This window comes from Callithrix jacchus, chromosome 2, assembly GCF_049354715.1.
Source record: "Callithrix jacchus isolate 240 chromosome 2, calJac240_pri, whole genome shotgun sequence".
NCBI classification, from domain to species: Eukaryota; Metazoa; Chordata; class Mammalia; order Primates; family Cebidae; genus Callithrix; species Callithrix jacchus.
The window spans coordinates 171,710,854-171,737,500 of NC_133503.1; the positions used below are offsets into that span (position 1 = coordinate 171,710,854).

At 40.5% G+C, this 26,647-nt stretch overlaps 1 protein-coding gene across 6 annotated transcripts in view; it reads left to right on the top strand.

Annotated features, from left to right (window-relative positions):
- Positions 1-26,647, top strand: part of ADAMTS12 (ADAM metallopeptidase with thrombospondin type 1 motif 12) — a 390,838-nt gene that overhangs the window by 289,435 nt on the left and 74,756 nt on the right. For all 6 annotated transcript variants that reach the window (XM_078365627.1, XM_035291707.3, XM_078365626.1 and 3 more), the window contains 4 exons: positions 2,945-3,078; positions 10,245-10,365; positions 17,900-18,144; positions 19,893-20,031. In XM_078365627.1, the coding sequence (XP_078221753.1) occupies positions 2,945-3,078; positions 10,245-10,365; positions 17,900-18,144; positions 19,893-20,031 (639 nt within the window). The remainder of the gene's footprint in view (positions 1-2,944; positions 3,079-10,244; positions 10,366-17,899; positions 18,145-19,892; positions 20,032-26,647) is intronic.

The following is a 26,647-nucleotide window of genomic DNA, read 5'->3' on the forward strand; positions in this document are numbered from 1 at the left end:
TAAAAGTTCACCGCAAATTAGTTTTAGAGCTTTCATTTAGCTGAATTATAAATGGACTTGAAAGTTCTTGAAACCTAGAGGGGAAAAAATTACATGACCCTACAAAAGGATGTATCAAGGCAGGTGAATAAATGTGAGACAAGGAAAGTACTCAACTCTATAGGGATGATAGACTGAACAAGGTTGATGACTGGCACAGAGAATCTCTGAAACCCGTGATGACTCCTGAGAATGAAGACCATTCATTACCACCCTTGCCTCATCCTGCAGATCCCTGTGTCACAGGACAACCTAATGACATAACCAGAGCCCTTTCAGAGCACTGTGAAAGAGAACAGCCAGAGAAGGAGGGGACAGAGAAGGAGGACCTCTGGCTCAGCCTTATAAAAGGCTTGAATAGCACTAAACCTTCCATTTGCAATGGTTGCTTTCATACACAGTTTTCTCTCTGGCCTGAGGCATGCCTATAGGTCATGGTGTTGGGAGCTCTGGGAGAGTCACAGCAGAGGTTCTGTGCTGTCATTGTCATTGTCACAAATGTTATTTACTAGACAATTTCTAAGACTCCCTAAACCACTATACTTATCGTCAATACACATGTGCCTTTCTTGTGGGCAGTGTACTTCAGTTAACCTGTCTAACCTTGAAGGATGTACTAGTCCTGTGCTGTGAAAACAGGGTGGAGGGAAGTTTTGAAATTAGGTCCTCTTTTCATGGAGATATGTCATGATTATCGCTGAGGAAAGAAGATTTTTCCAGTTTTCCTGTTTGAGACCCAAGACTTATTATTATGAAAAGGAATATATGTGTCTTATGAAAATGCAAGTGCACGTAAGAATGAAACAAAAATAAATTCTTATCCCACTGCATTTAATGTATTCCTCCAAGATAATCATGCTAACAGCAGGTCTTCATTTGCACACAAATAGAGCCATAATTTGCTAATTCTGCAACTTAATTCATTGAGTAGATCATGGCATCATGGTTTACCTCCCTCCTTTCAGTGACTGCATAGCATTCCATTATGTCAATGCAACTTAGTGAATCTGTCTGTTTCTCTCTGAATAAAAATTCCATTGCCACAATAAACATGCTCCAGTCCCAACTGTCCCAGCAGTCTTGAAACAGATCATTCCTTACAAAAGCTCCAGAACTGTTCAAAGCTGCTTTCTATTTTTGCTTCATGTATTCCAAATACAGAATCCCAAATCCAATTCTAAAGCTTAAACCAAAGTCTTAGTAAAATAATCCTTGAATTCAGCACCTGGATTGATGTTCTCATCCCTGGGAGAACAGAATTATTCCCAGGTTGCTCCCTCTAGTACTTATATTCCAGTTTGGGCAGTAACAGAGCTAATCATGCTGCCAGAAATGGAGATACACAATAATCCCAAGTCATGCTTTCTCCCAGGGTCTTGACACTTCCACTGGCACTTTGTCCAATGATATCTTCAACTCATTTTGACTCTGTCTATCTTGTCAGACAGCTTATCCACTGCACCTTATATGAAATCAGTTAATTTTCTTTATTTGTGCATTTCCATTTACCTTTCTCTTTTAAGCTTTTTTTTTTTTTATTTGGGGGAACATGTACTTGTTCAAGTGTACCCATTACCCAAATATTGTACACTACCCAATAGGTCATTTTTCAACCCTCACTCTCCTTCCACCCTCCTTGCTTTTGGAGTCTCCAGAGTCTATCTCCATCTTTATGTCTATGTATATCCAATGTTTAGCTCTTACTTAAAAGTGATATCTAATTTTCTGCTTCTGAACTAGTTCACTTATCCCTTTAAGGCTTTAAACAGATGTTTTTGACCTCAGTCTCAAGTTTGTTCAGAGGTTCAGCATTCAGAGCTTTTGCTCATCATTATATTTGTGTGAGTTTTGCATTTTCATTTCCTGGCCCCCTCAAGCAGACACAGCTATCACTGTGCACTCAGGCTTGGCATTTGGTGCACATCCCAGTGAGGTGGGCCGGTGATGAATAGCCTTATGGCTGGTACCACGGAGTCCTGAGCTGACCACATGATGAAGCAATGAGCAGCCCTGCCCATACTAAACACGTCCAGAAGAGACCCCGAAATCCCTTCTGAAGAAGACATGATTGTGTTTCTCACTTAAAGAAAAACATTCATTACATTCATAAGAAAATTATTACTTGAATTCTTCTTATCATATACATTTATTGGCTATTATAAATTTTAAGGCAACCTGTGATTTGACAGTTACCTGTCTTTCTGGTTATTCTGTGTACACACATATGGGTGTGTATGTTATTAAGTAAATGTTCCTGTGCTCTAGATCATCCTGTCTTCATTCACAATGGAGTAGAAAACTGAACCTTAGACTGGATTCAGTGTAGGACCCAAGATGATGGGATGGATCACTATGATAAGCAGGTTGGCTTCAGCTTCAACAAAAAATGTTTCTACGTGGTTGTTAATCTAAGCACCTCTTAGACTGGAGGAGGACATTTGCTGGGGCAGGGTTATGCTGCTGGTGATGGAGGTTGTGGTAGTAATGAGCTGGCTCTAGGGGAGGGGATGCCTGTCCTCTGCGGGCTACTTACTTTGCTGGAAGAAAGGAGCAGGCTTCCTGCTTGCCTGAAGTCCTGCATGGCTGGTTGCAATAACTTATTTCCTAAGCTAACCCCAGATGCCCAGTGTCTTATTTTTATAAGGACAATTCGATGTTGAATAGAAAGGAGTCGTCGTTTACAGCAAAGAACAGAACATTTTAAAGCAGTCTTTTAATTGAATTCATTATAAAACTTTTATTGAAAAAGGAAAAAGCCCATACTTCAGCATGTGTCTAAAGAAGGTAAAAAGAAGAGATCACTGGATTAAATGACACTTGGGGGTGATAAATACAGAAGAACCCTGGGGGAGGATGCTGAGCTAAAAAGCTAACTTGCAAGGATTTGCCTTCTTTTTTCCTTCAGCACATCCTTGTGAGCTCTACTGCCGACCCATAGACGGCAAGTTTTCTGAGAAAATGCTGGATGCTGTCATTGATGGTACTCCTTGCTTTGAAGGCGGCAACAGCAGAAATGTCTGTATTAATGGCATATGTAAGGTATTGGGTATGTTTCCTTAATCTACAACTTTACAAAATCATGATTTTTATTAATTTGGGAAGTCAGATGTTCTAAGTTTGTGCTTTCACAGCATTTACACCTCATATGTTTTTATATATACTTTATGAAACAAAAAAAACAAGACTTCTCAGTGTTTGTCAAAGTCACAGTTTTAAGATTAAATAGTTTTTTCCTCCTGTCATCTTTATTTCTTGATTGGTTGCTGTGCATTATGATATTATTTTAGACATTGAACAGAAAAAGAGGAATTACCAGGCAAAGCCAGCCCAGATTATTTCGGTGGCACTAAATTCGAGAAAAACTGAAATTAATAATAGTTTATATGGTAATTTTCATAAAGCATTTTCACATTTAATTCTCCATTGACTATCAACATGAGCTTCCTAGAGAGACGGCATGACAGCAGTTACAAAACAGGCTTCTGATTTCTATGTAACTTTTCCACACTCACTTCATTAGACCTGATGTGTTAACGCTCTTAAGTATGTAACTACTAAAGGATTCCTTCTTTTGCTTGCATTTTATTTTACAAGGAACTGAGGAGCAGGATTTCTGATCCAATGACCAAGGATAAATCTCAGTTTAAAGAGAAAGTGTTTTTAGTCTCTTAAAGGAAGATGTGTTAATCAGTTAGTAAATCATAATGGTTTAGCACTGGAGTTTTAGAATATAAACTCGATAGCATCATTTACTCGCTGTATAATCCCTTACATCTTTCTAAGACTCAGTTTTCTGTCATAAAATTTGGATACTTTTATGTATCTACCTAGTTGGAGTTGTCAAAAGATTTATTTAATCTGTAGGTCTGCTAACCTAAATAACAAACAGAGAGAGGTTCGCTAAAAGAAAATGAAGCCTATTTGGAAATAGTGCATTGTGACGGGAATATGTACACCCTAATTAATCATGTGCATACTTAGGAAGGTGAAGGAAGACAAAGGTTTTTAACAGAAAATGAACATTTTTAAAGAAAAAAAGTTGGAGAGGATTGCAAATTGTTTTTAAATAATTGTTATTTTCTACACAGATCAATAACAAGGGTGACACCAATCCAAGGTTGCCCAGGAAGTTGCTGGGCAAATGTCATTGCAAAAGTGTTTTTTGGGTAAGGTCTCAATAGCCTGTGTGCAAGGGTGTGGTTTTAGCAGAGTCTTTTACATTACCAGGCATAAAAAGGTGAGAACTCATTCTTCCTATCCTTCCCTGGCTACATTCACGTGTTTTTCTTAACATTAGTTGCTCCATTTTGATTCTGACAACTTTCACAGGTCATGTATGTTAAGCTCTTAACAGAGGCCCCAGTGTAAAATAAACTCTCAGAAAACAGATTTGTTAACTCAAAAATTTTGTTTTTAAAAAAGTATTTATGATAATTTTTTTCCCCTGGACAAAATAGTTCCCTGTGACACGCTCTTACCCCTAAATATTCAACACTCTGAGAAGGTGCATATTTCCCTTAGCAATTGCTTTTTCATTTATTTTTTCAAAGCACCTGTTTTCCATCACGGGCTAAAGATACTGTTTCTATGAATGCAAAGTTGTTTAGATCTAGAAGATAACTTCAACATCACATTTACTCCTTAGTGACTGAAGTCCTCAGACCTAGCTGCATATAATAATCACCTGGGGAGATTTTAAAACATCAATGCCCAGACCACACATCCCAGAGATTCTGAATTAATAGGTTTGAAATGGACCCCAGACATCAGTAATTTCTAAAAGCTCTCCGGGCGATTCTAATAAGTAGCCAGGATAGAGAACCATTATAAGTTGGATGTCTTTCTTGAAGCCAATCAAATGAGCCTAATAGAATAAGCCAGATTTTATCAGCTTGCCTTCCTCTTTCTGGGAGCCAGTTAAGACCTTTTAGAAGATACAATTGCCCACTTTCTGTCTACACAACACTGATTTGAGCTTTTAAACTGAAAAATGGTGTCAAATCAAATATATTTAATAGCCCAAATACTTTGTCTTTAAGTATCCAGATTGCAAGTAGTTCCAGGCTCCTTATTTGTTAGTCTTACTGTTACCCTCCTTATTCATTTACTAGTTGGTTTTTGATTTTTGAGACGGAGTCTCACCCTGTCGCCTAGGCTGGAGTGCAATGGTAAGATCTTGGCTCACTGCAGCCCCTGCCTCCCAGGTTCAAACAATTCTCCTGCCTCAGTCTCCAAGTAGCTGGGACTACAGGTGCCCACCACCATGCCCAGCTAATTTTTATATTTTTGGTAAAGACGGGGTTTCACCATGTTGACCAGGCTGGTCTCAATCTCCTGACCTCGTGATCCTCCCGCCTCAGCCTCCCAAAGTGCTGGGACTACAGGCATGAGCCACCATGCCCAGCCTCATTTACTAGGTTTTTTCAAAGGTGATTGTGCATGCATTGACATAAAAAGATATGCTTTCAGGAAAAAAAAATGTATGCAGTATTTGTCTAATCTACATTCTTTGTGAATATGAAAATATGTTTGTTTACATCCATGTCTATTTTGCCTATTTTTAAATTATAATATTTGCCAATATTTTGGTATGTTAGAGTAGCAGATTATATTGTCAAGGAAACTATCACGTCCTGATCAGAGATGAATTAGTTCTGGGAGGTAACTGTGCCCTTCCCCGTAGACTTTTTTTAGGAGGCTTGTTTATCAAAGATACAGATTTAAATTTGGATGTTTCAGGACATCTTCCAGTTTAAATTACGAGAATAAGGTTTTAAAAATGAGCAAATGCCCTACTCACCTGCACCCACTTCCAGCTCTGAACTCTCACTGTCATACCCACTGTCTGAGTCCAGCTTGCTAGCCTTCCAGCTCTCTCCCCTCCTTCTCCTGGTAACCGGTTGCTTGACTTCAGCTCATGGACTCCTATGTCTTCACCCAGTCAGCATAGCATTGACTGAATTTCCTTCCAGAATAGACCAGATGCCCTGGTCTGTCCATCAGCTGCTCCCTAACCTTCTCTTAACTTTCCACCAATCTCTTACCCCAGTTCTGGATAAAGTTCTGGATCCACCCACTCACACCCCTTTCTTGGCCATTAGCCTACTGTGCACTTCTTATAATAAAAATTCAGTGTTATGAATGTGTGTCCTTACAAAGTCAATGTCTTCAATCCACCTAAGCTTTTACCCTTATGTGACAATCTTCCCACTGTCCCAAGTTAGCGTCCTCACTCATTTCTCTCAAAAACTCTTCTGAACCTTCTTTGATCTCCAAGGCCATTTTAGTCATCTCAATAATACACTACACATCCCTAAATCAATTGCTCTGAGCCAGAGGTACCTCAAGAATACCAGATCCTATCTCCTGACCCTCAAAGACACAATAGTTACTTCAATCTTAACATTTCTAAATTAAAATTATACCTAATTCTTACCCCAACCTGTTCTTCTGTAGTACTTCTTTTCGGAATGATGCTAAAACCATCTGTACAGATATCTAGGCCAGAAATCAGTAAGTCATTCTTGGGTCCTTCTCAACTCTCCTCTCACAGTTAATTACTCACTACGCCACCAACACCACCACCATCACCACCATCACCCCACTATCAACACCACCATCACCACCACTGCAGCCATTACCACCACCGTATCACCACCACAATTATCACCTAACCATCACCACCACCATCACCACCACTTCTGACATCACCATCACTACATCACCACCACCACCATTGTCTATCACCACCACCCAACCATCACCACCACCACCACCATCAAATCAACACCACCACTACCACATCACCACTACTACTGCTACCTCCACCACCACCACCATCACTCCACCATCACCACCACCACTACCACCATCACAATACCACCACCACTTCATCACTAACACCTTTACCACATCACTACCACCACCACTACCACCACCACCACCACCACCATCAAATCACCACATCACCACTACCACCACCACCAACAAATCAGCACCATTACCACATCACCACCACCACCATCATCAAATCACTACCACCATCAAATCAACACTACTGCCATACCACCACCAACACCAGCAACCATCACGCGACCATCACCACCACATCATCATCACCACCACCACCACTACCATCAAATTACCAACACTACTACCATATCATCACCACTAACACTACCTTCACTACCAGTCCACCATCACCACCACTACCACCACCAGCGCCCCACCATAGCCACCACCACATCATCACTACCACCATTACTACATTACCATCACCACCACCATCAAATCACCACCACCACTACCACATCACCACTACTACCATCACCACTATCATCAAATCACCACTACCACTATCATATTACCACCACCACCATTACCATGAAATCCACACCACCATTACCACATTACCACCACCAACATCAAATTATCACTATCACCACCACACCACCACCACCACCACCATCATCAAATCATCATTACCACTACCACATAGCTACCACTACAACTACCACCATAAAATCACCACCCCTACATCACCACCACCACTCGAATGGGCAAAATGAGGCTGTGTTAGTTCCCTACAGCTGCTCTAACAAATTATCACAAACTGGATGACTTGAAACAAAAGAAGTGCATTGTCTCACAGCTCTGGAAGCTAGAAGTCTGAAATCAAGTTTGTCAGCAGGACCATGCTCCCCCTGAAGGTTCTAGGGTAGAACCCTTCCTTGTCTCTTCCCAGCTCACCGTGGTTGTGGCCAATCATTGGCATTCCTGGAGCTACGTCACTCCAATTTCTGCTTCCATCTTCACCTGTTCATCTTCCTTCTGTGGGTCTCTGTCTCCAAACCTCTATCTCCCTATCAGGATACCAGTCATTGTATTTAGGGCCAATCTAATTCAGTATGACCTAATCTTCATTTGATTACATCTACAAAGATTCTATCTCCAAATAAGGTAACATTCACAGGTACCAGGTATTAAGACTTCAACATTTTTTTAGGGGACCCAGTTTAATCCATAAGCACCTACCTTGAAAAGCTATGGGGAGGAAAGCCTACTGCTACTGTCCCATCGTTACAGGGCAACATCATCTACCTTTTCTTTTTGGCTAAGTACAGCTCTGCCCTAAGTATCTTGACACTTTAAGTTTCATGGGCTGGAAATGAACCAGACATTCTCCCAGTCTCTACCTTTGCCAAGAACTTTAGAAAGAAATGATCATATTCAGGTGGATTAGATCAGTTCTTAGTAATTTAAAAATCTGCAAAGTAAAATCATATTAACGTCTTATTGGAAAACAATGAGAACTGATAAGGATATCTCTTACTTATTCACTCAGGGAGGGCTAAGTGCCTAGAGAAAGGCAAGGACCTGATTTCCCTAGGTCACTCTGCAGGAAGCATGCCCATCAGTGCAATTGTCTCAGGGTCAAGAATTGATAAGATGGGAAATGAAAGTGATTTTTTTTTTCACAAACACACTACCTGTTGGGGTGGTTGCCTGGCCTCTTCAGAGTCACATTAGAGAAGGGTCATGCTGAAGTCATTTTCCACAGTGGGTAGCAGCAGTGGAGCCACCTCTGATTCTGCTGAACGCAGAAGAGCATGCTGCTGTGGGCTTTCCATGTTGCCAGAGCATGTGTGATAAAGGAGGGGAGTGAAGTTTGTTTCCTTTCCCCTCAGAGCCCCTTATGTTTTATATGCAACAAGAAGGACTGGTTTGTGTCTTCACAGACCTTCTGTCGTATACTTAATTCAGTTTTTATGGCACTGCATGCAGCTCACAGGAAAACTAAATTGGGTGAGCCTCTGAAAGAACTCATTTAACATGCTGTGGGACAGAACGCTGGGGACATGGGTGTGTCTCCTTCCCCCCACCCTTGTCTTTCCGTTATGCAGGCAAATATCACTTTAGAAATATTACCACCCATTCAAGAAGAAAGACTTGGGCTTCAGATATTTGCTTTTCTGACTTTCTTTCCTTTATTCTTCACATTTTTTATATCTGTTTCCCTGCCGGTAGAGATTAAAGAAAATATTTTAAAATTAATATACCTCAGAGTTAATTTTCCTAGCTCATTCCAAATCAGTGAAGGAATGAAGGCCACTGGGAGTATGGTTGTGAAGGTCAGCTTGTTAGAGGATGCTCAAGCTGGATGCGAACTTCTTGTTTGTGAAGGGTTGGCATTTTACTTGTAATCACTGAAGGCACCTGTATCACACATTGCTTTTATTCCCATTGTTATTAGCATAATTAACTTTTGTGTCTTTAAAAAAAAATCTCTTAGCACTTTTTTTGTTTCCCCAACTGGGTCAAGCAGCGCAGTTTTTGGACCTAAAGGAAATTAAAGACAGTTAACCTAAAGAAGGTTATTTTCGATTAGTGGGCATTCATTCTCTGCTTAACTGGTACAGAGTGTATTTAAAGACTCAAAGTAAGCCCGGTGTGGTACCTGCAGTCCCAGTAACTCAGAAGGCTGAGGTGGGAGGCCAGGAGTTCAAAGCTGTTGACTGTACTCCAGCCTGGGCAAAATAGCAAGATCCCATCTCTCTTTAAAAACAGATTCAAACCATTCTTCCTTTAAATAGATTTGAGGTGGCTTTCCAGTTAGAAAGGAAATGATCTTTAAAGATCAAAAAGGAAATAAAACTATCTGGGCACAATTCTTCCCAAACAAGAAAGAAAATCACGAAAGGAATATGGTATAGTTTTCCCTTGTGGTCATGGAAGAAAGCAAGCAACAGAAAAGTCCAGGTGAAGGTCAGATACGGTTCAGGACTTTGAATCTAAGTGTCATGATTCTTTGGTGTCCACTCTTACAAAACACCCCACGCTTCATGGCTCTCCTTTTCCAGGATAAGAACACATCTGAAAGAGACTTGCTGCTCTATCAACTTCAATTCCAAGATGTTTTCATAATTAGATTTTGGGACCATTTTCTTAGATTTTGCTCAGTTCCGCCTCTGACTCAGGAAATTAGACCTCACTCAATGTGTGCCTCCCTCCCCTCTGAGCAAGTAGTCCCTCTACCATTGATGGATGCTTGAATATTCCTCTTGCTGCCACCAGGAACATTTGTCCTTGTGTCCTGGTACCTCCTGCCCAGTATAAAGCACCAAGGGGAAAAGGAGAAGTCACAGATCCATGCAAGAGTAGCCTCTCGTGCCTCAGCATTTATCCTCCACCTCTCTTACCCACAGATTGTTGGCTGTGACTATGAGATCGATTCCAATGCCACAGAGGATCGCTGTGGCGTGTGCCTGGGAGATGGCTCTTCCTGCCAAACTGTGAGAAAGATATTTAAGCAGAAGGAAGGATCAGGTAATAAACAAATAAATAATTGAAGTGATGGGACCAAAAGTTGGGGAGCAAGAAAAATGTTTGATTGATTCCTAGTTTTTGTTTTTATTTGTTTTAAAACAGGCTGTGACAGAGGAGTGAGTGCTCCTTGGCAGTTTTAGGGAAGGAGTTGATTGCTGAGAAAATACAGGATGCATCACAGTGAGAGAAAGAACTGAAATGGCCTGTGGCTGTGCACAGGAAGAGGTGTAAGAGTGTGATCCTGGGGAGAGGATCCCCTCTGGGAACAGGCATCACAAGAGGATCCAGCACTAAAGCCAATGGTGGTAAAGCCAATGGCATTGGAACAGACCGAGAACTAGGGGAGAGAAGAGATTAGACGCTAGCTGAGGAGGCTGCAGACACAAGGACAGATTCTGTAGTGAGGACAAAGAAGCCAGCAATTGGTTTACAAGGAAAAGTATTGGGGTACACCTTCAATTCAAAGTCAAAAGAGACGCAAGGGAGGGTTGCAGCAGATCTCTTTTATTCACAATTGCTCCCAAGTGCGAGAGTCAAAAGAGAAGCAAGACAGGGTTGCATCAAATCTCTTTTATTCTCTGTTGCTCCCAAGTGGGAGAGGTCCCACCCACTGCCCCCTTATGACTTTCCAGACAGCTCCTGCACCTAGCATCCCCTTCTTACCCACACTCTGCTATTCTTCTCCCATAGCCACCTTTTGCAGAGTTTCTTCTCTGTGGAGCTTTGGGCTATGGATATTACTCAGGGCAGGAAGAGTCCACCTTGAAGGGTGGACCCCAAGGAAGAGTCAGTTCCCAAGGAAGGCAGCTAAGAAAGAGTCAACCATATTATGGGAGCCATGGCAGAGCTTGCACCTCTGAGTTTCCCCCACCTGAGGGGTGAAGACATTGAGATAATATACACCACTTTCCACCAGTCATGGGTTGAGGTTACTCTAGGGCCATCAGACTGTTAATTCTCTGGATTCCATAGGAATGCTGGGAGTAGGGAATCCGTCTTGCACTATTGCAGTCATGCCTGAGGGGAGAGGGGCAGTGTGTGCTACACGAGGTGATGCCCAGGACAGGAAGTGATAACCACTTTCAGAGATGGTAAAGCCCTGTTTTCCTGGATACTAGAAAAACAACATCTCTCTCCTAGACATGCTTCCTACCCAGGATGCAGTTACTAAGTAGGACCCTGAGAGTATCTATCAGGTGTGTCCTTCAGTTAATTACGTGACCTGTTGTTTCCTAGTAATCATAATAGCAAACAATCTAAATTTAATTTTCATCCTTATTTTTTCATCTTTGACTATTGGATTACTAAGGTTAAATTGTGAAATGTAATGCTTGTCCTGCCCATTAGAATTATCATTGGAAGATTGTATTTCATGTCTTTGATTGATAGCTTTATGATGGATGAAAAATATTCTCTGGATTACTTATTAGGAATGTGAATAATAACCCAGTATGTCTTAAGCTTATGATTAAACACCCTATGATAGCCAATGTTTTTATAACCTTTACAAAGGTGTTTTGTAAATATCTTTCATGATTTAGATGTGGCTTTATTTACTTGACTTACAAAAAGTCACACTTAAAATTTCAACCTACTTTATTTAATTTTCTTTATTTAATTTTATCTTGGCGTCTGATGTGCTGTTCTTCTAATATTATGATAACTTGATTGAAAACCAGATTTGTTGTCCCCAAGTCTCTTCCACTTAACCTTTTAATCCATTAGGAAATCCGACTCTATTTCTGGGTTTCTTCCACTGCCCTGGTCTCTTAGGAATGAGAAAATGGGTTATAAATGTCTTCTTCTCCCCTCTCACCTTCACCCCTGCCTCCAAGATCTCAGTACCTCTGGCCACATGCCCAGCGCTGAGCATTGGATATCTCCCTGTGCCTTTGTGCTTTCAGTTCTCTTTCTTCCATGTCCCTCCCCTACAATTCCTTTCCACTGGCTTCTAACAAGAGGGTTATGAGTGCTCACATTGTGTTACAAGGTTCCAATTCCCTCACCACCCTCTTTTGAGATAACTGAGACTAAGAGTCTAAATCTAAGGCAAGGCAATTCAACCCATCAAAATGTCTACCAGGTACTGTTATTTTTATATATTTCTTCCTCATTCTGTGGTTTGTGAGCCTGTCAAACACTGGTTTGTATCTGAACCAGACACCTATGTGTCACTGCTCTCAAGCCTGAGAACAGACATGGACCAGCCTTTCCCAGGAACCTCCACACATAAATCGTGAGATATTGGCCTGCAGTGAGCATTGTCTCAAACGGACAGCATAAACCTTTAAAAAGACAAGCTGGTCATTGTAGATAAATCGCCCAGGGTTAATGGCATAACCTCTTTATGAGCACATTTTTACTAGAAATGTCAAAGACTGGAGACCAAATACGCTAGTGAGTAAAGTCCGTTTTTGTAGACCACAAAGAACAGTTGGATAAGATGTGTGTTAGCACCAACAATGCATGATGTCTCTTGTCACAATGTCTCAGAAATCAGAGCCTTTTTTTGCCCCATCCTCAAACGTCCTGAGTATTACTTTTTGTTGTTGTCAAGAAAGAGTCTTGCTCTGTCTCCCAGGCTGGAGTACAATGGCATAATTTCAGCTCACTACAGCCTCTGCCTCCCGGGTTCAAGCAACTCTCCTGCCTCAGCCTCTTTAGTAGCTGGGATTACAGGCACGTGCCACCATACCTGGCTAATTTTTGAATTTATTTTAATAGAGATGAGGCTTTACCATGTTGGCCAAGCTGGTCTCGAATCCTGACCTCATGATCCACCCATCTCAGCCTCCCAACGTGCTGGGATTACAGGCATCCTGAGTATTCTTTTAGTTCACGGTGCTCAAGACTGAGATAGTTTCTCCAGGTGGTCTCCTTGGACCCAGAGACTTCTTTCTTGAGGTCAGAATTATGTTTCTCCACTTCCCCTAATATTGGTACAGGTGGCTAATGCTTACACTGGGGAAGATGCAAGAAAATTGATTTGCTGAACAAATGTGCTCATCATTCTTAATACAGTTGACCCTTGAACAGCATGGGGTCAAACTGAATGAATCCACTTAGTATGAAGATGTTTTTCAATAAATATATTGAAAAAACTTTCGGAGATTTGTGACAATTTGAGAGAACTCACAGATGAACTGTGTAACCTAGACATATCAGAAACATTAAGAAAAAGGTATGTCATGAATGCATAAAATATATGTAGATACTAGTCTCTTTTATCATTTACTACCATAATATATCCACAAATGTATTATAAAATGTTAAAATGCGTTAAAATTTATGCCCACAAACACCTACAGACCATACATGGCACGATTTGAAATTGAGAGAAATGTAAACAAATCAAAGATGCAGTAATAAGTCATAGCTGCATAAAAGTGACTATGTTAATACTGTACTACTGTAATAATTTCAGAGCCACCTCCTGTTGCTCTTGTGGTGAGCTCAAGTGTTCCAAATATATGCTTAAAACACTGTGTAATGCTAATCATCTCCACGTGAGTAGTTCATTTGTCCAGGAAATTGCGTATCACAGTAAAAAGTGATCTTGAGTATTTGTCATTGTGTTTAGTGCAATACCATAAACCTTAAGTAACACCATGGGATTCATACAAAGTGCCACTAGCGAGGCTGGAAATGCTCTAAGAAGCAGAGAAAAGTCATGACATTATAGGAAAAAGTTGAATTGCTTGATATGTACCACAGATCGAGGTCTGCAGCTATAGCTGTCTGTTATTTCAAGATAAATGACTCTAGTGTAAGTATCATTATAAAAAAAAGAAAAGGAAATTTGTAAAGTCGTCACTACAGCTATGCCAGCAGGTACAAAAGCCTTGCACTTTTTGTGAAACTTATCTTTCATACAGCTTTCACGTGGGTGCAGGACTGATATAGAAAGGCATGACATATCGATAGACTCTGATGTGATTCAATATAAAGCAAACTCATTATGTGACAACTTAAAGCAAAAGGAAGGAGAGGGACCTAAAGCTGGAGAAGTTAATACCTGCAAAGTATGATTTGATAATTTTTGAAAGAGGTTTGCTTTTAAAAATGTCAAGATAATAGGAGAAGCAGTCTCTGCAAGAGGCAGCAGATGAGCCCCCAGATGCCATTAAGAAAATCCATGAAGACAAAGGATATCTGCCTATACAGATTTTTAATGTGGATTAAAGTGTCCTATTGTGGGAAAAACATGGTAAAAAGAACATTTATTAGTAAAAAAGATAAACCAATACCAGGATTTAAGGTGGGAAGGAATAGGCTACCTCTATGGTTTTGTGCAAATGCAGTCAGGTTCATGATCAGGCCACCCTCATCTATAAAGGAGCTAACCTAACAGCCTTGAAGGGAAAAGATAAACACAAGCTGCCAGCCTTTCGGTTGTACAAGGAGAAGGCCAGGACTTCTTCCGAATTGGATGCTGTGATGCTTTGTCCATGAAATCAGGAAGTACCTTGCCAGTAAGGGACTGCCTTTTGAAGTTCTTTTGATAGTGAACAGTGCCCGTGGCCACCAAGAACTCCATGAGTTCAACACCAAAGGTGTCAAAGTGGTCTACTTTCCCCTAAACACAATGTCTCTAATTCAGCCTCTAGGTCAGAGGGTCATAAGGATCTTTTAGGCTCATTACACACAATACTCTATGGAAAGGAGCGTCAACATTGTGAAAGAGAACTCTGATAGAAGACATGGTAAAAGTCTGGAAGGATTACAACGTTGAAGATGCTATTGTCATAGAAAGCACCAGGAAAGCCTCAAGCCCAATTTCTGCTGGAGAAAACTGTGTCCCAACGTTGTGCACAGGACTTATGACAGAGACAGTCAAGGAAATCATGAAAGAGGTTGTGAATGTGTGAAAAATGTGGGGGTGAAGAGTTTCAAGATACGGGTTTTGGAGAAATTCGAGAGTTGTTAGACACCAGGGGAATTAACAGGAGACGAGTTGATGAAAGCATTCTTCTGAACCATGACCAGATGATGGTCCAGGAAAGAAGATGGAGAAGAAACAGTGCCGGAAAACAAACAGACATTGGGCAGTCTAGCAGAAGGGTTCTGCTTTCAATTTATTTTATGACATAGACTCTTCTATAATACAGGCACTGAAACTAAAGCAAATGGTGGAAGAAGGATTGGTACCATATAGAATACTTTTAGAGAAATGAAAAAGCAAAATGTCAGACAAATTACAATGAATTTCTGCAGTTTCAGAGTGTGTCTACCTCTCTTCCTCCATCTCCACCTCCTCCACCTCTGCTACCTGAGAGAAAAATCAACCCTCCTCTACGTGTTCCTCCTCAGCCTACTCAGCATGAAGACAACAAGGATAAAGGTCTTTATGCTCATCCACTTCCACTTAATGAATGCTAAATACATTTTCATTACGAATTCCTTAACATTTCATTTTCTCTAGCTTATATGATCATAAGGATACAATATGCAATGCATATAACACAAAAATTATGTATCAGTGGACTGTTTGTGTTATGGTAGGGCTTCTGACCAGCAGTAGGCTATTAGTAGATAAGTTTGGGTATAATAAAAAATTACACACAGGTTTTTTTTCTTTACTTGCATCGGGCTTGGTGCCCTGACCCCTGTGTTGTTCAAGGATCACTTGTACTTTGCAACTGTCCTTACAAATCCTTCTTTTATCTACAGACTATTCGGAAGTGGTGCTTACATTCACTGAGAGCTTTTATTTTAAATTAAGTATGCCTCTTTAAACCTACCCATAATAAATATTTCTAATTTTGGATTTTCTCTCTTAAGTGGAAGAATAAAAAGCAAACTCTGTTGTTTATTGTTTTTCTCTGTTTAGGTTTTTATTTTTTTAAAGAAAGGAACAAGGTGGTAGACATAGTATTTCATACCAGTTGATTTTCCTGCATGAGCTCTGCTATGAGAAAGCATGCAACATCCTAAGTAAGAAAATGTCTGCAGATAGCGATACGCAGAGGGCACTTACTTTAAAAATACATTAGTCTCAATTACCTATGATCAATATCTTCTCTGTGGTGGTTTACATTAGCGGTTTTAATCAGCTGTTCTAGGCAAGTGTGTGAGAGCCAAATGGAACTTAATTAAATACCACACAAACCATATTTTGGTTCCTCTGGATGAGAGCTACCAATTTGAAAACTGAGGTTGAGGTTGTGATCTGTATCCAGTTTCAAAGCAAATTATTCTTGCTGGACAGGGCAGGATTTGACCTCCAAGACCCCATACTTCTTTAGCGCCAGAGGAAGATGAAGAAATCAAGGTGCTTTCAGGTGACTCGGAAGGGCTTGCTCATCAGACTAAATAACCTAGGGCGTATCCAGTGAAAAAATGACCAATATCATCAGCATCTTAAAACTGTATTTTATTTCAAAAAAAAAAAAGTTGAAGGAACGAAGAATGGTTAGCTTACAAAAGAGGAAAATCATTGACCATTAGAGCTGAGAGGGACCTCAGACATCATGATTCAATCCCCTTCTGTGCAATGAGATTCAAAGAAGTTAGGTCAATCAATGAAAGTCACCGAGCTGATTTGTAGAAGTGCAGAGACTAGAATGCAAGTCTTTCAACTTCTATTGCCCCAGAACCCCTTCCACAATGCCATCCTGCAAGTCCACGTTCTTTCCATTTTATGAGATAATGGTTCTCAAGAAGCATAAATAAGATGAATGCATTAAATGTTTAGGGTAGAGCCTGGCAAACACTAGCAACCACTAAGTGTTCATCCTTTTTTCACCAGTATGCCTCTTACCATAAAGACCATTAAACAAGAATAAGACTGTGGCTAGAGTTGATTGTCATCTTCAAATAAATGTCAACATATGCTTTTTGAGAAGGCTGAATTAGAACACATGAGAAAAAATTATAAATTCCTATTTCAACAATATATAAAAGAAAAAAATGAGAAAGAAAACTTTCTAATGAAGAGAATTGTCCAATAGTATAAAAGGCTATGCTTAGAGTTAAGTTTCTCATCACAGGCTGTATTCAAGATAGCCAGGTGGCAAACCACCAGAGATTCTTTCCAGGATTTTCTTAATGAATGGAAGCTAGGATTACGTTACTTTCTAGAGTCAGTCTTTAACCTGCTGGCAAGTCGGGGAGAGGAAAAGTATGTATCCAATGCAATGCTTAGGAAGTCTAATTTAATAGAAGCAATAAATAGGGAGGCAGAAATACTAGCAGGAGGCTAGCTAGGAGCTTTAGGGTTTTGAACTATCAACATAAAATTACAGAAAAATAAATGCTAGATTAACCACAAAAGCTTCAGAGTCCAATCTGCACTTATTTCACATTCCTTACAAAACTGGGCACATACTGAGTCATAAAACTCCTGAGAATTCTGTTCCTGTCCAAGTTCTCTAAAATCCCCTATAATTAGTGCTTCTGCCAATCCCAGTGGCCACCCAACAAGGGCACCAAATGATGAAGAGGCTGGGAAGAGGATGAACGATGGGTCAGAAATAGTTCGCATTCAGCTGAGAAGCTGGCGTGCCTCTTTAATGATTGTGTCTTCTCTTCTTAGGTTATGTTGACATTGGGCTCATTCCAAAAGGAGCAAGGGACATAAGAGTGGTGGAAATCGCGGGAGCTGGAAACTTCCTCGCCATCAGGAGTGAAGACCCTGAAAAATATTACCTCAATGGAGGCTTTGCTATCCAGTGGAATGGGAACTACAAGCTGGCAGGGACCATCTTTCAGTATGACAGGAAAGGAGACCTGGAAAAGCTGATGGCCACAGGTCCCACCAATGAGTCTGTGTGGATCCAGGTAATGCAGAAAGGAGAGAAACTGCTGACATCTGTGCTAGTTGGAATCTTTCTCATTTTTCCCCAAGATATTTGCTAGGGGACATTGAGAAGAATCTTTAAAAAACTTATTTTAGCAAGGAGCAGGGAGGGGAATGAGATATTATGTTTGTGCTGTTAATCCTTTGTTGCCTAGATATTGCTGAAACCCTCATAACAAAATGCAAGGTGCTCTAAAACCACCCACTGGGAAATCTGAGTTCCTCAAGTCTATTGTCACTGTTGCATGGGTTTCTAAGTAGCTTTCCAGCAGTGGGGATAAACTGACATGTCACTGTATGTTGTCCTCAGGCAAAGCATTCGGCTTTGTGAAATTCTTGCTGGAAGGAGGAGTTAGAATATGGTATGTGCTCTTCAAAGGCACAAGAAATTAGTCTTTCACATCGGGCATGGAACTGTAGGAAAAGAGAGGAATGATTATATTGAGAGCGGCAAGGCAGGTTGAGGATGACAGATGGCCAAGGAGTTAGATCCAGCCTCAGTCTACTGTTAGAGAGACAACCTTTCTGAGCCAGATATCAAAACGCTCACAGAAGCCGAAGGTCAAGCATGGCAGCTGTGATCCATGAGTGTCAGGAGACTTTGCTTCTGACACAGGCAAGGATTTACACATGAGAATCCCCAGTCCCAGGGAGCAACCAATCCAATGCCTCTATGTTTAAGTGAATTCAGTTTCAACATGTGATAAGTAGATTGCTTGCACGAGAGGGAAGTAAGGGGAAGATCCCAAGAGCAGCATACCTAAGCTAAAGCCCATGACCATTTTTATCTCAGAACTACTATTTGTTAAAGGTACTTGCCAAGACCAGCTCAGTCATGGAGACACCAAACCCATCGGTGCCAAAGGAATTAAGAAAGAGAAACGGAGTGTGAAAGTGGGAAGCAGAGTGGGACATCAGGAAACTCACAGCATTTCAGAGCTGAGAGCCCAGAGCAGACTTTGACCCACGTATTTATTCTTTGTGAACAAGTGATTATTTTTAATAAGCAGGTGTTCAGTGTTTCTTCACAGAATAAAGATAGACTAACCAGGCAGATGGTGCCTGTTCACTAGTAAAATAGAAATCAGCTCAAAAGCACTCTTTACGAGTCAGCAGTGGGGACAAGCTCATGTATCCTGTTTTGGGAACTGGTTTAACTAGTGTATGAACGGTACATATTGCTTACTATTTAACATCTGCTGAGTGCTAACTCCACGTCAGACACTGTTCTAACCACTTTACAGGTGTTTACTCATTTAACCTCACAACAATCCTACAAATGGGCACTATTTATTACCCTTACTTTGTATATGAGCAAACTATAGCACTTACCTATATTCACAAAGCTGGGAAGTACATAAGGGCCCAAAGGGACCTGTCAGCCTATTGTTGGAAAGGACACTCGTTGCCATTTCCACAGAATACTTCCCATATGATTTCATTTCCCCATTTATGTGAACTGAAAATCCCATGGGAATCCAGCTAACAAATAATTGAATGGAGAATATATAGCTATAGAGGTAGAGGCAGGTATATAGATATGAACTTAGACACAGACAGAGGTATAGACATAGGCATAGACATGGGCAGAGATCCATTTAATGGCATTTGTTCCAGTGGATGCTCCCATAACCAATTTTAGATGACTGACATTGCATGGTCTTTTTACATGACTGGCTTACGGTATAGAGTCATGACGCTTTGACATGACCCCTCTCTTGCCTTTTAGCTCCTATTCCAGGTGACTAACCCTGGCATCAAGTACGAGTACACAATCCAGAAAGACGGCCTTGACAATGATGTTGAGCAGCAGATGTACTTCTGGCAGTACGGCCGCTGGACAGAGTGCAGTGTGACCTGCGGGACGGGTGAGAAACAGCTGCTCAATAGGAAGCCACACCAGCCTCAGAGCCGGCTGCAGAGGCCATTAACCCAGTGATTTGCTTTGCGCTCTGTGCTCGTGCAGATCCACCGAGATGGCCGAGGCCTCTGTGGACAGTGAGCATGCAGGGGCATGGTTTGAAGAGAGGCAGCTTTTCTTTTATCAGCTCTATATACTGGCCTTTTGTAAAATGAATAAAAACTTTGATTTTTTTTTTAATCCGCTCTATAAAAGGCCAGTAAAAGGTTTTGTTACGTGTCAAACAAAAAGCATTAACAACAACCATGTCTCTGGTTGAGGATCTGAGGAACACAAAAGCGGGACAACTGCTCAAACATGTACCATAAATCATGGCCAAATTCAAACCATAACTAGCTCTTCTGATGTTCTTACTCCCAGTGTTCTTACTCCATCTCCTATTTATCCATTTTTATACATATAGCCGGAGAGTAGCTTTCTCTCACAAAATCAAGCACTGGAGAAGTTCACTTGCTGCCACGGATTAGTCAGGATGGAGTAAGTTCTGCACAAGAACAAAAAAAATTGAAATCTTAGTAATTCAACACAATGCAAGTCGATTGTTAACTCATTGTATGTCTGAAGCAGGTTGGAAGGCTCTGCTTCATTTCCTACATACGACATCCAAAACACATGACTTCCAGCTTGCCCCATAAGGAAAGAAAGAGATAAAAGAGGCAGCCTGGCTCTATTGATAGCCTTGGTCTGGAAATGCTGCTAGTCACTTCCACGCATATCTCATTGGTTGGTCTTAGTCACATGGGCACCATCTAATGGCAAAGGGAGGCTAGCAATCATGGAGGGGCACGTGGACATTTGAGGAGCATAGAATCTCTCTGCTGCAGTGCTGGATGAACTTTCCCAAAGCCTGTGAAGGCAGGAGTCAGGACCTGTTGAATACTTGAGGCTATATCACTCACTTAGGGGGCCTCCACCTCTCTCTCTCCTTTGGGTCATGTCTAAGTCTGTTCTGAAACTTCTTGCCTCTAGCCTGTAAGTGCAACCTGCAAAACTAGGGCAGCTACAGAGTGATGTGCCAGAATTGGTGACATAGCAAAAAAGGAAGAAAAGTGAAGCAGTGAATGGACCAGAAGACCATGGCCCACTCCACAACAGGCTTCCCTCTCACATACCTGGTCTCTGCGTCACCTGCTCACTGACTTTCCCACCCCTGAGAGTTGTGCACCATCAACCTCATGAACAATTTTTGTATTATCAACTTCTTTCTTTCCCCATTTCAGCATAGAAAACCAGGGTTAGCTTTTAGAATTCATAAGAATAAAATACCATAATTTACTTAAAATATTTTCTCTTGTGGAAAAAAGAATTTAACAATGTGACAATTTTACAATGCTAACTAACCCCTGAAAATCTGCCAAGGTCAAAGGCGCAGCCATGAGTGGTGCTGATAGGTGAGTCAGTCCTGCCATTCCTACCACTGCCTCCAGTGTTTCCAAACGCACTGCCCACCACTGCCCAGGGTACGGGGCTGGGCAAAGGCAATTTAAGCAGAAAATAACTGGGTAAGAAAAACTTCCCGGCCGGGTGCGGTGGCTCAAGCCTGTAATCCCAGCACTTTGGGAGGCCGAGGCGGGTAGATCACGAGGTCAAGATATCGAGACCATCCTGGTCAACATGGTGAAACCCCGTCTCTACTAAAGATACAAAAAATTAGCTGGGCATGGTGGCGCGTGCCTGTAATCCCAGCTACTCAGGAGGCTGAGGCAGGAGAATCGCCTGAACCCAGGAGGCGGAGGTTGCGGTGAGCTGAGATCGCGCCATTGCGCTCCAGCCTGGGTAACAAGAGTGAAACTCCGTCTCAAAAAGAAAGAAAGAAAGAAAAACTTCCCCTGAGGAGCAATGGGAGGAAAATGAAGTCATTGTGATTATAGTCATAAATACTTTGTCGATTTGTCATCCCCTGTGTTCTCATCTTTCTATGAAGTACAAGTTTAACTCTAAGTCATTAGCCCCAAGACACCATAGAATGAAACAGCCAATGCTGATGACAGGGACTCCTGAAAGAAACAAGAGAACATCCTCCACTCTCTTCTATTTCAAGATAGAATGGACCCTTTGCATCACACACAGAATATTTCAGAGCAGCAGGTATCAAGAGATAAGTGGATGACGTGTGCAGTAATAATAAAGAGACATCTGAAGTCAGCTAGGAAATTGGACATTCTTACCAGATGTGAATCAGACATTTGGTTTTGTTACAGCCTAAGCCTTCAGCAGCACTTCCACCTACCTAGGTAAATGTCACTCTGATTACTAAGCCTTACTGGGAAGGATGACAATGCTCATATGCTCACCTGAACTTCAGCTTGAGTGAGGGCGAATCTTACACTGGCAAAGGAGAAAGACAGCAAGATTCATAAACATAAATGATGAAATGCTATTATTCACACAGGACACACCACTGCTAAACATAGCATTGGAAGCCTTCCTGAAATGCTGAATAATTCAGTGATGGATTTTTATTTTATTTAAGCTAAAACCTTCAACACTGTAAAAGTAAGTCAAACACGTTCTGAAACATGAAAAACTGTCACCCCCTAACACATATACTTTTGCTACTTTGCTTTCCTTTCAAAGCATTTTTTTAAATCGTAGATGTATATAGTTGTGTGCATATGTATGCATTTATGCACATTGTGTATGTACACTTATATTTTCACTTATCACAGTAGGGTACTATTATGATTCCTTATTGCTGTTCTGATGAGCATTTGAGGACCCGTGTAAAAAATGGTCTCCTTAGTTTTAATTTCTATGTGAAAAAAGTCTAGATTCAAAGAAAATAAATATTATAATTAACTTCACCAAATTATCAGATAATATTAACTTATTACCAACTTGATTTCCATAGTAAATGGGTTTAAAATAGGTAGTAGCAATCATTTTTTAAATTACTGCATTACTTTAGTTTTACTGAGAAACATTTCAAACATACTAGCAAAATAGAGAATGTAGTAACAAATTCCTTTGTGCTAGCCACTCAGCTCTATTGCTATTACCATTTTGTTATTTGTTTCAGTCTTTACTTTTAAAGATAAAAAAAGAAAATCCCATCTCCACTTTCTTCACTTTTTTCCCAGAGTTAACTAGGGTCATGAAACTAGTGTTTATTATTCTCATGTGTGTGGTTAAATATTTTTACCATGTACGTGGTTAAGTATGTATAGCCATACACATTATATAGAATTGTTTCTCAGGCATGTAATCTTTCTGCATATAACATCATATGCATTAAATCATTCTTTGTCTTTTTTCCCTCAACATTATGCTTTTGAGATAAATCCACATTGATTAAAGTAGCTCTAGTACTTTTTTTTTTTTCCTGTGGCCCAGGCTGGAGTGCCATGGCGTGATCTCAGCTTCCTGAGACCTCTGCCTCCGGGTTCAAGTGATCTCTTGCCTCAGGCTCCAAAGTAGCTGAGATTACAAGCTTGTACCATCACACCCAGCTAATTTTTGTATTTTTAGTAGAGATGGAGTTTCACTATGTTGATGGTCTCAAACTCCTGACCTCAAGTCATCCGCCCACCTCGGCCTCCCAAAGTGCTGGAATTACGAGTGTGAGCCACCATGCCCAGCCTCTCATACATTTATCTTAAGGGTTGTGTACTATTCTATTACATTAATATATCATGATTTATGTATACATTCAACTATTTTGCAACTATAAATCTTTCTGCAATTCTGTAATGAATATCTTATAATAATTCCCTTATTACTTCAGTATTTAGGCTTCTTTAATTTGTATACCTAAAAGTAAAATTCCTGGGTCACATAGTCTGTGTATATTGTGGGAATAAACCCGTGAACTCATAGGGAGACACTGAATATTTTATATTTTCCAGGGAAACAACAAAATGTTAAAGGAAAACACAGCAAGAGTTAACATTTCTTGGACCATGTGTCCACTGCTAGCTCGAGGTAGTTCAAGGTTAGGTAACACTACATTCTTTTTAATGACATTCTATATTTGTGAAACTGGTTTTTCAGTGGTTGCTGTTTTTAAAATATCAAGTACCACCTGAAAATCAGTGTGAAACTGAAAATGGGTATCTAGTCTCATTCCAAGATTTGAAAAGTTGTACAGTATCCAATAGACACATACATCTCGAGTGTAACTTAATTTAAATTAAACAAAAGTACTACTTTGTTTTTCAATTTACGTGTATTATCTTTTTCAGATGACTACTAAGTTGTTGGACCATAAATCCTTATTAAGTTGGTACCTAATTATTTAATGAATGGAACTGTTCAATGTTTTATTTTGCCTAGAGGCGCCATGAAAAATTACCAAAACACAAAGGGCACTATGAATCAAAAATGTTGCAAGTCCCTGTTCTAGTCTTTGGCTTGTCTTTCTCACATCTGTAATCCCAGCACTTTGGGAGGCTGAGGCGGCTGAATCACCTGAGGTCGGGAGTTCAAGACCAGCCTGACCAACATGGAGAAACCCCGTCTCTACTAAACATACAAAAAAATTAACTGAGCATGGTGGTGCATACCTATAACCCCAGCTATTCAGGAGGATGAGGCAGGAAATCATTCGAACCTAAGAGGGAGAAGTTGTAGTGAACTGAGATTGTGCCGTTATACTACAGGCTGGGCAACAAGAGCGAAACTCTGTCTCAAAAAAAAAAAAATTTATGTTAGCGACTCATTTATATTAAGCGGAACTCATATTAAGTAGAAATATTACACTTTGGGAGGCAGGAAATCACTTGTGCCAGGATTTTGAGACCAGCATGGTCAACATGGTGAAACTCTATCTCTACAAAAAATACAAAGCTTAGCCAGGCATGGTGGTAGCAGTGGTAGCTGCAGTCCCAGCTTTTGTGGGGGCTATGGCAGGAGGATTACTTGCGCCCAGGAGGTTTAGGCTAGACCCTGCCACTGCACTCCAGCCTGGGCAACAGAGTGAGAACCTGTCTCAAAAAAGAAGAGTTAAAATTTTAATATAATGAATTTTGTCTGCTTTCCTTTTAAAGTTTGTGCTTTTGGTGTCTTAACTAAAATACTTTTCTATCCCATATATAGATATGGTCCCATATTTTCTTCTGAAAGTTTTAAAATTTTAAATTTCACATAAAGAGTTTAACCCACCTAAATTTATTTTTGTGTAAGGTATAAAGTAAGAATCCAACTTCCTTAGGAATAATCAACTATTCCAACCACATTTATTAAATATGACGCCCCCTCCTTGTTGGCACTTTTAAAGCTGTTACTATTTTAATATTTTAAAGAAATTGCTGAGAATTTGACAGAACTAATGTGGATGGCTATGACTGTACTTGACAATATCTATGTGGAGAAAGAGATGAAATCTGTAGACAGTACTTAGAAATGAATCCTCTCATCCACCCCAACTACATGTAATTCAGGTTAAATGTGTGCACATCTTAGTAGCTGGAACATCTGTTTCTAGCTTGTTGTTTCTCTTGGCTGCTTTTCAGTTGGATTTCCTCCAGGAGATCTCAGGCTTGTCACCACAGCCAGAGTTTGTTAAACATCACCACTGTGCTGCATTAAATAGGAGGTCCAGGACTAAGCTAAGAACTCACCTGCCTTTCTGACAGAGGGATGCTCTCCATAGTCACTTATAATGCGGGCTCCTTGGGAGGGTGCTTTTCTTTGTCTGTACCTCTGGGTGGAATTGGTTTTCTTTCCTCTTGTTCCTGCACTTGCATGTGAAAAGATGTTCATTGTGGCTTCCCTGGGCAGCTGTGTGATGCTTTACCACTATCACAGAGTCAAGGGAACTGCATCTCAAATAACAAACTCACTGTGTCCTATCTGAGAGAACTCTAAGTGTGACAAGTGATGATTTTCTTTTGTTTTCCTTTTTCCATCTAGTTTTGTAAGCACATCTGTAAAAACACCCAACTTTTTAGAAATTGTAGTCATTAAAATCTTACAAACTTGGTTTCTAAAGTGCAGATTTCCACTGTTAAAATGACTGAACTCCATCTTCATCTGCCTCTGATTATTTGCCAACTCGTAATTTTAATTACAGTATTTGTGTGCACGTCTTATGTCCTTTGCCAGACAGTAAACTCCTGGATGACAGGCTCTAGGCTTGATGCTTCTGTGTGTCTTTCCTCCTTCCCAGGATGGCACAGTGCTATTTACTGGCTTATTATAAAGAGTGTTACAAAGGAATCAGATGATGAGATGCATAGGGCAAAGCATGTGGAAAGGTGACAGAGCTTCCATGCCCTCTCTGGCTGCTCTACCCTCCAGGATCTTCCATGTGTTCCACCATCTGGAAGCTCTTTCATCAGCATTTATCCAATTTGCTTATAGGTGTGGATATGTTTCCCAGCTCCTATTCTGTTGCATTGATCTAGTTCTCTAATTTTTGCAACTTTATATGTGTTAGCATTAAAATTCCGTATCTAGTTCTTTCTCTTAAAAATCTTCTTGTCTATTCCAGGCCTTTGCTTATTTATTAAATTTTAGGGTCAACTTATAAAACTCCAAGAAAATCCCTATTGGAATTGTAATCAATTTATATGTTATTTATGTGAGGATTGATACCTTTAAAACAGTGGGTTTTTCTGGGTCTG